Genomic DNA, 15270 nt, shown 5'->3' with positions numbered 1-15270 from the left:
ATTGTATATTAATAAAGATGCATTGATTTGCATTGAATTGTATGCACTCTCACTAAAAAAAATAAATAAATAATGTGGAAATGTAAACATACTTTTAAAGTAGCTTTACAGAGCCATGCTATTACTTATTATGCTATTGGTGCTATAACATTGATCAGTTTTAGGAATCAGTGAAATGATGATACAGATACATACAGTATGATCCTCCCTTGAGCTCAAACTATATTATTATTTTACTAGTTTTATCAGAGCTTCTTTTAGCAAACATGACTGAATAAAAGAAAAATTGTCATGGAGAGATGACTGAATGCTTTGTTACACTTAAAAAAAAGAGTTCTTACTCATTAACTGTTATTAGTTTTCATCCATAGTGGTGATTTAAATATCACAAATATATAATAACTTTCTATTTACATAAAAATAATTACTTATACAAATATATGAAATGAAATATAAAAAAAAGTTTGAAAAAATTTTTTTTTTCCTTCTTACATTAATATATGATTTTTGCCTCAGATTGCACACGTCATCACACAGACACAGTAACAAACGCTGTCATATTATCTTGCATTCAGAGGTAGAAGATGAGGTAGAATATTTGGGTACCCTATCTTGTGAATCAGTTCGGGGAGGTCATTTAACCAAATGGTTGTGATAATAGACTTTGGCTCAGGCTTTCCAAAAGGATTGACTAACTCTTAGGTGGTGTGCTGGTTTGTACAGTTATTCGGAGCCATGATCTGTAGAGTCATGAGTTTTTGTTGTTTGATTTATGTGTGCATTGCAATTTATTTTTATAAATGTGTCTCTGTCACACTTTATTTTAGTGTACAATTCTCATTATTAACAAGCTATTGACTATTATAGCTTTATTAAATGCCTAATTTGCGGCTTTTAATATGTTTCTAGGCAGTAGCTTGGTTTAAATATTGGACAGGATTAGGGATACAGAATAAGATCTTGCAGAATATGAGTACTTATTAAGTGCTAAAGAACAGTTAACATTTTAATAATAGGCTGGTTATAAGCCACCAGTTAATTAGTATTCAAAATTACTCTTTGTACCAGGGTGCCCAAACTCGGTCCTGGAGGGTTGGTGTCCTGCAATGTTTAGTTCCAACCCTAATCTGACAAACCTGGGCTAGTTTATCAATCTCTTATGCCATGGTCACGCTAGAGTTCGAGCATGCAAAACTCTTTCTTCCGTGCTGCAAAAAGGGGCGGGATTAAAGATAGGGGTGTCAAAATTTATTGTTTCTTTAGTGCACCGCGATGCAGACGCGGACAATTCGGTATCGGTTCAGTAATAATCATAACCGGTTATTATGTACTGACGTCATTTATCTTATATGCGCTCTGTCGCGAGGGAGGTGAGCGCAGGTTTTTACAACACTCCAGGTGTCAACTACATAAAAACAGAGAAACTGTGCACAATTTCACTGCATGTGTGTGTTTTCTGGACAATCTTTCCCTGAAACTTACAGCAGAAGCCCCTATTTCTCTGCGATTGAGTGAATGAAAGTGAACTCCAATTCTCTCTCTCTCTCTCTCTCTCTCTCTATTTCCCAGTTCACCTGCTGGCGTGACTTTTCCTCCCCTCTCTTTTCCTCTCGGCTGTTACAACATACTTCTGGATATAGGTCTGCGTTCCCGCGGCTGTACCTGTGCATTGTCGCAGGACCCGACCAGATTTCATGCGGCGCGGGAATAAATTTCCAAAAAAGGGCAGGAGGGGTCGGTTACTCTGGTGTAATTATAACATGAGTGGGCGGTCTCACAATATCGCTCCCAAGCGTGCTTGTGTGTGTGTGTGTGTGTGTGTGTGTGTGTGTGTGTGTGTGTGTGTGTGTGTGTGTGTGTGTGTGTGTGTTTTTGTTTGGTGCTGTCAATGGTTGTGTATGTGTGTGAATGAGAGACAGTGTGGTGCTGTATGTGTTTATACAGACCGCTTGTTATAGCCTCCCCCCAAAATATAACACTGTGTATGGAAAGCATCGTCGATGCACCGAGATACCGAATTGAACCGAATCGATGGCATGATAATCGTAACTGAACCGTGAGACCAGTATAGGTTCACACCTCTAATTAAAGATGATTAGGCATAAAAAAAGTAAGCGATTGGTCCATATTTTACATTTCTTTACAGAGAGATCACGTTTTGATCTTTGATTGGTCTTGTGCAGTCACGTGATGCGATTTTGCAGGTCAGAGTTTACTAAGCATGAACTTGGTGCATGAGCTTGTGTTTCTGCTTTGTCGCATTCACTTGCGTATAAATTGGAAGTCTATGGGACAACAGCTTTACTAGACTTTCTACAAACATCCATGAAGGTGCGTTAAGGCAAGTTCTTCAGGCCACTGGCCCTCCAGGATTAAGTTTATGCACCTTTGCTCTATACATCTGTTTCTTTAATATCTTTGTTGCAGGCTTGTGTTGTATAAAATAACCTGATATTAATCTAATCTAATCCTAATGGATAACATAAGATTAGACATGATATTTAATGTGCATTCTGGTGTTTGTTTTTGTGTGTGTGTGCATAAAAATATCTAGATGGAAACATGGCTGTATTGGCAGTCTAGTACAATGGGAACGCTTCGGTTGTTTCCTGACAGACTGACACGTCTGTGCACTATGACCCAAAAATTAGCTAGAAACGTCTCAGCCTAATAAGCCCAAGGAATTACCTTGAGACAAACAATCAGGCTTTGTGTTTTAAAGTAAATGCGCTGCAGCTCTGATGACCTTTTAGCTTTACAAACTGCTTTTAAGACCAGCTCGCTTTTCTAGTGTGCCTCGCTGGGCCCTTTTCAACAGGCGCAACGGTTTTCCTGTGATCGCAAACTGTGCGCTTGATGGACAACTTGGCCAAGGTTGAAAGGCAAATGGAAACTGTGATTTGAGAGATTGGAAATGCGAAGAAGGGTTCATTGAGTGTGCACAGATTGACTGACTGTATATCAGGCCAGACCTATCTTGACAGATTACCCCGGTAATCGGGCAGGCCTAGAATTGGGTCGGTTTTTGAGGAAATTGAGTGCAGATGATCTTAAAGTGCTTAATCCCTGCGTGGTTGTCACAACAAGACTGTCAGAGTGAAGTGTGCGTCTTAACCCAGAATAGCTCTGACCTCATTATACACAAAACTTCCCCTGCAGGTTACTTGTCACGTGAGTTGTAGCAGGAGACTCTGCATTGAACGACCCACACACTGTTTTTGATTCTTTCTAAAGGAGCACTTTTTTGATGTGCATTTGATTTGTTTGTCATATTCTGAGGGAGTCGTACAACTTTGAGAGAGAGCTGAAGATGAGTCAAACTTGTTGGATTGAACAAATTGTGGCATTTATATGTTCGTACATTATTATTATTTCTTTACGATGATTATATTAGGGCTGGGAGATATTGTATAAAAAATAAATACCACGCTATCAAGGTTCATATCATTTGAAGTTGATAATTATTGAATATTTTAAACAATACATTTAGGACTATTAGGTTTTTTTTCTATATAACCACTTAATTTTAATTTACTTACATTACTGAGGCAAATAGTTTTTATAGTCAAAAACAAAAATATTTAAACAAAATATCACTTTTTAACATAAAGTAAACAGGTGTTAAGGAGACTCTTAACAGATAAAATGTTGTTACAAAGTGTGTGCAATGGTAAAGTGCAAATGCTGAACACTTAAAGCAAACTTTAAGGTGTGAATAAAAATGATTCAGTAAACCTCAAAATCTGTCAACAAAACAAATTATGATGATCAAATCTGAGCTTTCAAGTAAAGGAACCAACCATCATTATTCAAAAAAATATTGCAGCATTACAAATTGTGAAGGTGGATGTCTATATTACCCCCTATGCTAAAAAATCTTTCAGATGGGGAGCTAGTGGCTGGGATGCACAAGAAAAGAAACCAAAAAGCCACTCTGGCAACATCCTTGCATCCTTATTATTTTATTTTTTTTACAATATCCTCACTGCTACTGTATGGCACTCATTTTCGCATGTGTTAATATTCTAATCTGAAGTGACAAGCGGGTGGATTCCTTGACCATTACAATGGACTTTGCTCTCATGCTCCCTGCGTTTCTCGTAACTAGGTTACCATTAATTATTTTTTCAGAGGATGACAAATGGACAAACCATTGCTGCAGCTTGGATACAAGTTTATAGAGAGAAGTAAAGAGCGCAGTGACTCGTGACCCCCCAATATCCTCTGAGGTGGTTATAAATGAATAAAGCTTTCACACTACAGTGCACAAATACCGATATGCTCAAGTCTATTTATCGTTTAATTTTGGAGAATGCCACTGGGAGACCATCTTCCATGTTTAGTTGTGGCTTGAATTTATTTGCATTATACGTGATTGCGGTGAAGGTGTCAGAAAGTTTACCCTGGTGCCATGAAATCAGTCTGCTGTAATCTGACGCTATTGCTGTGTCTTAAATATAACGTAATCATGCCAGGGGTGTTACTTGCTCTGTTAAACATAATTTGGGAAATGCTTGAAAAAGCAAAAAAAAAAAAAAAAGAATCACAGGAGGGCTAATAATTTTGACTTTAATATCTTTAGAACGTTTAACAGATTCAACATATAATATATTATTTTTTTTACATAGTCACCTTGAAAGTATGTCTAAACGTTGAGCTTACATTCTTTTTATTAACCGTCTGCTTAATATATTTTATTCTAAGTGTGTCATAGAAGTGAGTTGAGTTGTTCAAGTGTACAAATGTAATGGAAACTCTTATGTTAAAAAAAACTATGCGGAAAAAAGATGTTGTCCATTTTATATGTTGTAATAATGTACAGACTTTACTCCATTATGTTTGCATATTCTAAAATAATCTAAAAATGCTACTATTAACAATAAATATTTTGCGAAATGCCTTTTGCAAAATACTTGGGGTTAGCACAATAATATTGTTTTTAATTTAATACAACAAAACATTCTGGCAATGTGGTAAGCAAATAATTTTTTATTTCAAAGCGAGATCATTGAGGTTGTTTTAAAGAAAAACTCACTTAATTTTGAATTATTTTTCTGAAAACAATACTGCCTGCAAAGGCAGAAGACCGCAACTTCGTTTTGATATTTTTGACGACAATGAAGGAAGACACCTTTATCATGAGGACAATATCATTGTTTTTTCAAGAAAATAATGTCTTGTCTAAACAGTTACTTCCAAAAGCCTAATCGAAACCGAGCCAGAACACCATAACCCCAGTGAGCGCTCTTTGACTTGGTTTTGGTATGCTCCATTAAGTTACAAAGCACTGCCTTTTTAGCACCGCGTGTCAATATGATATTCGGCCTTTCTTTTACTGTCATACTATCATAATAGGCTAACAATCTGCTAAATATAAAGCAATGCAAACAACAAAGACTATAAATTGCGAGCACAAATATCTTAAATGATCTCAGGAATTTTTTCTTCACAGTTGGTATTTTTCACTAGTGCAACTTGTCAATAGCCCCCGATTGGTTGACTGGAGTGTCGTGACAGTGTTAGCATTTTAGCATGATCACGCATAAAATCAGTACAGTTTGCAGTTAAAACCGTTCTTGTAACCCAATAAAATCCCTTGCAATTAATGTCAACAGAGATGTGTAATCCACAAGAATGATCATTATTCCAACCTGCTGGCGTTCACATTGGTCCAGTCATCTTTAGGCTAGGCTGGGTTATTTTTTGTGAATTAATTAATTTTTTCAATGAATTGCGAGAAGTCCTTGAGCTCAAGATTTTATTATGTAGACAAATGTCATTGTAATTGCCAGTTTTCCAATGTCCTATCTATAACCAATTTGTCTGTTTTATTTGACAAAAAAAAAAGTATTTTTTTTCTCAATTCAACACTCTAACAACTTAAGGTCTTTTTCCTTTGTAGGGCAGAATATATTTTTTTTCTTGTCTAGAAAATGCTCCTTGATTTATGAATTTACAGATATTTGGACTCAAAAACTTTACTCCAAGTAAGAAAAGCATTGATTGCAGTGCAGCGAGTTAAAATGAAAGACTTGGATACTGGATTTTCTAAAGTATTGCTCTTTTCTTCAGAAGTATGAATTCAGTGTTTCATCACCCATCAACAATGTCCCACGTTCTCTTCTCATCTCTACTTTCACAGTCGCTCCTGCTTCTCGGCGGTGTTGCTCTGGCATGCTTGGCTCTGGACCTTCTCTTCCTCCTCATCTACTCCTGCTGGCTGTGCTGCCGCCGGAAGAAGAGCGATGAGCAGCCAAACGCAGACTGTTGCTGCACTGCCTGGTGCGTCATCATCGCCACCCTCGTCTGCAGGTCAGTCTGACTACACTTTTTTTCACATCAGCATCTCATTCAGAGATTTATGGCTACTCATGCTTAAGTAAAATGTTCCGTTGCTGAAAAAAAAGCCGTCCGTTAGCTAAAAGTTTGTGGGGTTTCATTTCTGGAAGGGAAGTCCCTTCTGTTCTATCCTCTATGGTTCTATCCTTTGGCTAAGTACCTGTTAGCTGCAGGTGTGGGTTTAATTCTTCATGTAGCCGCAAGACTATTAATGATTGCAAGGGTTATCTAGAAGGAACTGTCCACTGCATGAAAATGAAAGTGTATCATGCCAGGAACTTATTACAAAGTATGTAAACACTCCTGGCCAATCCATTTAAAATGGCGTGCTGTTTGTGTTGTCATTGTGGTTTTGCTCTATTTGGCTAGCTTAAAGTTACGGTGGCCAGGAGAGCTCAACGCGCTTCGACGTAAGAAAACACATGCAAATACATAAATAAAAAATTACAAGTAAGGTTTGACAGCATGCATGTTGCAAATCCTCACCATGCTAACAGGAATAAAAAACACACAGCAAATCCTAACAACGCATGCAAAAAAGGTCACTAAAGTTAGCGATGTCCTTTCCATCATAAACCTACAAAATATGTATATTTTTAACATTATTTTTATCTGCATTTTATTTTTATCTCATTTTAAAAATTAATGATGCATTATGAATTTATTTTCATTATTATTATTATTATTATTTTTTTGTTGTTGAGTATATTAAGAGAATATCTCTTAGCTCTTTTATATAATAACATTTCACAGTTAACCGTCAGTTAATTTAGGCTAATAAGAGGCAAAGGAAATATGTAATCAGGACATTAAAATAAAAACTCACCCTTTCAGGTGACCTACAAATTCACTGTCCAATAGTCACTGCACAATATGAAAATCCCAGTTGTGTCCATTGCTTTTTATGAGTTTATCACCTTGAAACATTTCCACTGTGGTCTGTGCTATTTGCATGTATGGTGATGTTTCTTTTTTTTGTGTATGCATTGCAACACATATGCTGTCAAAAGCTCTCTTGTACACCATAGATATTTTACCTAAAGCTGAAAATTCAGACATTATTTACTAACCCTTCACTAGTTACAAACCTGTTTGACCTTCTTTCTTTCTTTTCTTTTTTTTTTAAAACACAAAAGAAAATATTTTAACAAAAGCTGAAAATATGTAATCATTAACTTCCAAAGTATTTGTTTTCTTTACTACTGAAGTCAGTGGTTACAGGATTCTAACATTCTTCAAAACATAGTCTCTCAAGTTTAGCAGAAGAAAGAAACTCAGAAAGGTTTGTAAACACCTGAGGGTGAGTAAATAGTGAGTCAGTTTTCATTTTTGAATAAACTAACCCTTTAATACAACTTAAATGGAAAATTCACCCCAAAAAAATTTCAACTCGGTCATGGTTAGAATTGGGTGTAACTCATTCCACAGTATTGCATAATTTTATTCTAATTACATTTTTGGGGAACACGGTAATGTAACTAATTACATTTTAAGTTTGTGCAACTTGATTACAGTTACTAAAGTCAATGTAATTGCATTACTTGCATTACAAATATAGTTTTTAGAAGTTTTAAATTGCTGAAGTTGCTTCCTTAAGTGGAAATACAGACATTACTTTGATTTCATTGATCGTAAAAACAAAAATATTACGGTGAAATGCAGTTTATGTCCCGTCTAAAGAACTTTCGACTGCTTTCAACTTGACCAGCAACTTTTTCAAGCAGTTGAACAGACATTCTAACATTCTGTGACAATACTCGTCACCAAGGAGGACATCTACGCCCAAAAACACGGTGGTTATCCATTTTTCTTTATGTCTTCTTTTGTGTTAACAAAAAACGACAAGCAGCTTTGCAAAAAGTAAATGATGAGAGACTTTTAAGTTTTGGGTGAACTCTTTAAGTCTTATGAGTATATCAAGCTGCTGTGATCAACCCATTGTAATGTTTTTCAGTGATTATTAAATTACTGACAGAGCTGCAGTTTGTTTTGTATTTTTTACATTTTATTTTGTTTTTCATTTTAAAATAATTAGTAATCTAATTACTTTTTATATGAAGTAATTAGCAATGTAATTAAATTACAATTTTCCAGTAGTAGCCAGTAATTTGTAATCTAATACTTTTTTAAAGTAACTTATCCAACACTGATCATGATTTTTACAATTTGTACTACTATTTTATCTTCTGGTGAAACAAAAACGGATATCTTTAGGAGTCTTGTAAAATAAACAGTTTAGATACACTGGGCTTCCTTTATAATGAGAAACACATGCTGACTCATTTCTCAATAGATTGTATTAAATCCATTCAGTATTATTTGACACAGCTGCAGTTTTGAACATTAACCACAATTGGTCTATTAGGTCAACATAAAAAAACAAGTCTTACAGGTTTGCAATGAAACTAATTGATTAATTAAGCTGATTAGTTGATGACTTGATGTAATTAATGTTTATGGAAGTGAACTATTTCTTTAAGAGAGTTAAACAGACTTTTGTTGATCAGTCCATCAGGAACAGAAGTTAAGAAGGTAAAAGGTTGGTACGATGAGTGCTGTTTAGAAAGAACTAATCTCTGGATTTAACAATGTTTGCCAGGTTAATGCGATCAGAGTTTTAGTAGGAAGTGAACTGGTTAAGATACCCATGAGCCATCAAATGTGTCAGCAGGCAACTTTATTAGTAAAACTCTTGCTTTAGTGAAGGGCTTATTTGATTGATTGCTTTTGTGTGTGTGTGTGTGTGTGTGTGTGTGTGTGTGTGTGTGTGTGTGTGTGTGTGTGTGTGTGTGTGTGTGTGTGTGTGTGTGTGTGTGTGTGTGTGTGTGTGTGTGTGTGTGTGTTTGTGTGTGTGTGTTATTTACACACACCTAAAGAGTGAAGGGACCAAAATCTCAATATTAATATCAGTATGCTCATTTCAATACTCAAGTCAAAGCAAAGAAATGATCACAACATTATTTGGTACTCTAGGAGAGGCTGAAATATCAATATTAATATCAATACCAAAATATTGATGTTAATTCAATGTTATGATTTTTTTATGAGACACAGAAGCTCTTTATTTTGTTCAAAACGAGATAAAATAAATACTGTACTGTCACCTAGTAGAATAAAACAACACATTCAGAAAGAGACCAAACAGATCGAAGATCACACATTAAATGCAAACATTAAAATGCAATGAACTGAAATGTGCAAAATCCAACATACCAGGGCTAGGCGTTTTTTTTTTTTTCGATTAATTCGAATTAACATTTAAAGACGAATTTGTTTTGTATCAAATCGGGGTATCGCGATTTCTTATATAAAAACCATTAGATACATTATAATTGCACCACTGCGCTTTGGCTTACTCTCTGTATTAGGCTATACCTGACTGCCTGTCAGGGTTTCAATCATGGTAGTGAGGGACTGAACACAGATTGGACAGCCTAATTTAACCCAATGCATGAAGTTGTGGGAATGCATTGCAAAGCTGCATGGTGCAATTACAACAAATACAAGCATTTATGTTAAGTTGTGTATTTTTGTCTTTTTAATACCGTTGGATCAAACGCGCTTTGATCCACTTCGCTATTCCAGCACTGCCTGACGAGGGGATTTACATTCAGACTAGCAACAAGTAAAATCCTACATGAATTCACGCTTTATTAAGTCACGTCTGTGTTGATTGTCAAGACAAATTCCCTTATCATGTCGATAAACTCGATCTCTCTACACGTATGAAGGACGGAAAAATCTGCCATGTTAAACAACCGCGCCGATCTTATAGTTTGAACCGCGCTGATCGGCTGCTCAGGCTGGCTTCTGTAAAGATCAGCCTATACAGATCACACAATCTCAATAAACACCATGTAAACATATAAATATTTCGATAAATATTGTTAACGGAATATTTATAACGACATGATCTTGCTTTTGGTTATATGCCGGCTTTGAGCTCTTTACGCGCGCGCTCTCTCTCTCTCAAACCGGGAGTTGAGATGCTCTTTTGCAGCGCGCTACACACTCGCAGCACACACTGGCAAGATAACAGATGCTAAAGTCCACGGGACCAGTTTTTATTTGTTACTTGTTCTTATTTTAAAATGCCTTTTATTCTTAAAACTGGGTAACATATTCTCCCTCGGAGGTATTGGAGTTTAATACCGTGGTGCGCTTTAACCAACACCGCCCTGGAAGTTTACACAGTGCTTATAGGCCTACAGCTCTAGTGTGTTATGAATTGCATGTTACGTTTAGTTTTTATTGAAAAATATTAACAATAACCTTGTACACAGTGAAATAATAATTTTTGAATGGCTTGTCTGTTGGCGGCGTAGCAATATAAATGGAGTAAGCATATTTTTTTATTAATATTGAAACACATTAATACAAACTAAGCCATCCTTTGTTTTGTTTTTTTTCTGTATATTTTTCATCAAACGAAAAATGCAATGATTTTTTTTTTTTTTTTTGGTTTCCATTTTATTACAATGATTATAGCTAATTATTAGGCGGTACATTTTCTCCATATTGGCTCTGATTGCGTTTACAGATATTTACAAATAGACTTTTGGCTCAAAAACATTAATGTCTTTTAATTTCAGCGCTGTATTTTGACAGATTTCGGCTTCAGCTATTCTACCTTTCAGGTATACCAGCCTTAGTTTTGCGACTTGACTTGTGTGGCGTCTGTCTGCGGGTGACAGCGAGAGATCAGGCGTCAGATTCGATGTGTGGCCGCACGTCACAGTTACTTCACAGCATTTTTTAAATATTGGCTCATCTAAATTAACTTTTCATTCGATTAAAAGCCGAAATATTGCCACACAGACAAAGCAACTTCGTTTTTTGAAGAGAGCGGCTTCAGTGATAAAAGACGCACACACACACACACACAAAATGAGTACGCCTTAAGTATTTATGGCTATTGATAGGCTCTTGATAGGCTAGGAACAGCCTATCATTCTGCTATTATTCATATATTCTGTTAAAAGATTTTTGTGTTCATCCTTGCTACAAGCAAAAAAAAAAAAAAAAAGAAAGAAAGAAAGAAATAAACCTAATTGAAACAATTTATATATGGCATGGCCATTAAAATACAATGGTCCTTAACCAGATCGTTTTTCAATTTACTTATAAAGATAATGTTACTTCAGTCATGTTGGGAAAAAAATCGAAATCTTGAATCGGTCAAACTTTATAAAAAAAATCTAGATTTTTATTTGCCAAATCGCTCAGCCATATGACATATGCATCTTAAAATTTGGAGGGTTTTCTGTAAAAGAAGACCATATTCATCAATATACTCCGATGTATGTGACCGGGGCACTCTCCTGAGTTCAACAAGGCAAAATTATGTTAGAACAACAACAGCAACAAGGAGCAAAACATGCAGCGGTGCTGAAGTGGTTTAAAGGGAAGCTCTTAAATTTGTTTATATAATTAATAGAATTGATATAATATTAAGGTTTGTTATCGTTATTGTGAAAATGTTTTTTTCCCGGTTCTTTAAATGTGCATTCGTATCGTACGCATGCATGTAATTTGAGTTTTTGGAATGAAAAGATTTGTATTAAAATTATTTGTGTATAATATTCCTTGTTTTAAATGTGCATTACATGCTGGATTTTCGATAGCAACCTAGCAAGCAGTTGATGTGTTTTTTCATGTTTATTTCGACATATGAATTTTGTCATCATTGTCATTAAACGTGTCATATTTGAGGGCAAAAGGAAAAATAATTTGTGGCCCCTCAGTTTTCATAAGGGATTAGTTGAGTCAAAAGTGAAAATAATTCTGTCTTTAACTACTAACAACAACGTTCTGAACACACATGTATAAATTTGATATTATGAAAAGGCAAAAGAAAATTGCGAAATGAAAGCGATAGTCCAGAGATGCGGTCCCCACGTCGAGTCAGGCTGCAACAGTGCAGGTCTCCAGCCGGGTCTTGAACCCGGGTCCTTCTTGTTGCGAAGCGAGCGCGCTACCCATTGAGCCACTGAGTCGCCGTACCGGCCGCGGGAAAAAAACCCGTCTTTTATAGAGTGGCCTCTGCCGGCTGACAAGGAAGTCCCGATCGAGGGATCCCTCAATTCCTGCATAAATAAATATAGAAACAATCAATAGTGCGGCCTGATAAATGATCAAGTACATTGCACCAATGTTGGAGAAATAGGAAAATATTGAAAAGAAATAATTAAAAAAAAATCATTATTTATCAGCCTGCACTATTCCTTAGTTGTGTATTTATTTAAGCAGGGATTTGTGGATGTATGTACTCATTCATTTATTTATTTATTTGCATATTTATTTATTGTTTTATTTATGCAGGGATTTATGGATTTTTCAGCTGGGCGGTGTGGTCCACCATAGCTTGTTGTCAAGGACGACAAAAGGTACAAGTGTAAAATCAAATAAAAAATGGCCCCGGGCCCCATCGGCTGCATTTGGATCCGAAACTTGAGGCCGAATCTTGGTTGCCAATTGATATCGCTTGTTTTGGGTCACTTTGGATGAGCTTAATTTGAACAGCCGCTCTGGCACCCAGGGTCCGTATCCGAGCTGCTTCGCAGACTGCCTTTTATACATACGGTAGGAACGCTGTTTCTCATCGACGGTAGGCCACATTTTCAACCATCGCCTAGACAGCAAAGGTAGACGCCACCCATCTCTTCGAGAAACGTGCTGTCATTTTGGCTTGTTTAAATCTTAGTTTTATTCCATTTGTAGCCGTTTTAAAGGGCGAAGTGCGCTGCCCAGAATGCATTGCGGCAACGAACGACCAATCAAGGGGATTGCTGTGCCAGACCTGTCTTTTCCGCCTTCTGTGTGGAAATCATGTCGAGAACAGCAAACAAAACCGTGTACTAGGACGTGGGAGTGCGAGGCGGGCCTGGGGGACACGTAAAGGCCCGTGGATACTTACAACTCGCCCAAGTTGGCCGTTTGATTGACAGACGATCCGGCCGCTATGCTTTGACCACGCCCCGAGGGCCATGAAGAGAGGGCCATAAATAAATAAAAATGCAGTGCTTTTAGTTCAGTTTAATTTGTTCCCTTTGAGTGGGAGAGTTCTCTGGAAAATTTACAATTGAAAATATTAAAATTATACTATTAAAAATATTGGGCATGTGTCCAATTGTTTCTCTTTCAATACTGCACTGCTTTGAGTTTTATTAAGAGCAGGGATAAGCTATTATTTATTAAGGGAAGTATATGTTTGTAACCTTTTTACTTAAATCAGATTATTTCATCATATAATAGATTTATTTTTACTTTGACGCTGCTATGAATATACATGTATATGATCTGTTATATGTAAATGTTCCAGCATGAGTAAAAAATTTTATTATTTTTTTCATATTACATGGTGTGTCATCTATGAATGCAATCAATTTCATTATTTATTATTTACTAATCCATTAAAGTTTTGTTCAGTTTCTCCATTTGAATGAAGACAGTGCTCTGACAGTGTTCTACAATTTAATTAATAAGTTACAAATAATTTCATAATCTAATATTACTGAATTAAAATGCAGTCTTCTTGGTTTTATTTTTGTATTATTTGTAAATACAGGGTAAATACTTTAATACCACTTTCTAACAACACTTTATACTTCATACTGTGCCACTGCGTTGCCTACAATGTTTTATATGATTTTAAATATTTTTGGGGGGCAAAATGTAAATAAAATTAGATCTTTAATTGTTTTTTTTCTTGTATTAATATTATTTTAATCAATTCTCCTCGTTTTCAGGCAATAACAAGTATGTGGGTTTCTCTGGTGCAGCTCTCGTTTGGCTTTGATGTTTGTTCTTTGTTGTTTATTGACCTTGTCAAGGTCGTTTGGAGGTTATTTAAAATGGTGTGCAGTGCACTTGGTTTAAAGAAGAATTGAAATTTAATGCAAATTAGGACAAACGAAACGCTTGACTGTTGGAGAAACCGCTGCAAGTCCTTCCACACGCAAGTGTTTGATTGCTTGGATTAATCACGGGATGTCTATTGATCAGTCTGTGATATTTGCTGAGGTTAAACATTGACCATTTCATTAGCCATTCATTAGGATATTGTGTCTCTACATGAAAAACTGCTGAGCTCTAGAAAAAAAGGGCAGGTTTGTGCATGCGAAAGCCATTACTTTATAGTATACTGCATCCTTCTGGTGCTGTTGCTGTAATGAATGCAGCCACAAATAGTGTTTCTGCCGTCCTTCGCTCAGTCTACTAAATCAAGCATAGTGCTGTTTTTCTTTTCTTTTTTTAAAGCGCATTATAATCCATTAAAACGTCAAGATGTTTCTCTGAGCGAATGCGATTGCAAACCACTAGACGCTTTCATAAACAAACCGATTGCATTAGTAATGCTGGCTTTTGTTATGATGATGTTTAAATACGAAGTGGACGCACTATGTCAATGAAAAGAATTTGGTGGGAAAGTTGAGGCTCGGCTATTGTCCTGTCCGACATCCTGTCCTAAATAAACCCCGTTGCCATGGCTGTCTTTCCCAGCAATGTCTAACTTGTGGCTTCTGCCATTATACTCATCATAGGAGACCAGCAAAAAAATAAAAAACACCCTTTTCCTCCCCTGCATATCATGCTCATTCCTCATTGTAGTGCGTGTTGACGTGTGCTCGCTCTTCAGGGAGTCCCTCTGTGATGGTGCCACTTTTAGAGAGGCCCTGCCGTGTGGTTTTGTGAGTCTTTTCTTCTGTATTTTAGCTGAGTTGTCAGGTGAAAACTTTATGGTTGCTATGATTTACACGTCTTGCAGTAAATCTTGTCATCAGTACATGGTCATTTTTTGCCCCCACTCGGATGTTGTAAAACCCTCAATGAAAAAGTACATGTGTTCAGAGTAAGTATTTTTTATTTATTTATTTTTTTAACATGTTTTTTATTTATTCATTTGTTTTTCGAAAGCCAAAATGACAGCAA

At 36.2% G+C, this 15270-nt stretch overlaps 1 protein-coding gene across 1 annotated transcript in view; it reads left to right on the top strand.

The window, feature by feature from the left end:
- The window catches only part of ttyh3a (tweety family member 3a), a 125718-nt gene that overhangs the window by 24563 nt on the left and 85885 nt on the right, over nt 1-15270 (top strand). Inside the window, exon 2 of the mRNA XM_087245015.1 lies at nt 6143-6312. Coding sequence (XP_087101141.1) covers nt 6143-6312 — 170 coding nt within the window. The remainder of the gene's footprint in view (nt 1-6142; nt 6313-15270) is intronic.

The sequence above is a fragment of the Danio rerio genome, chromosome 3, assembly GCF_052040795.2.
Source record: "Danio rerio strain M-AB ecotype USA chromosome 3, GRCz13ab, whole genome shotgun sequence".
Classification (NCBI taxonomy): Eukaryota; Metazoa; Chordata; class Actinopteri; order Cypriniformes; family Danionidae; genus Danio; species Danio rerio.
This window is presented reverse-complemented; position numbering and strand designations above follow the sequence as displayed.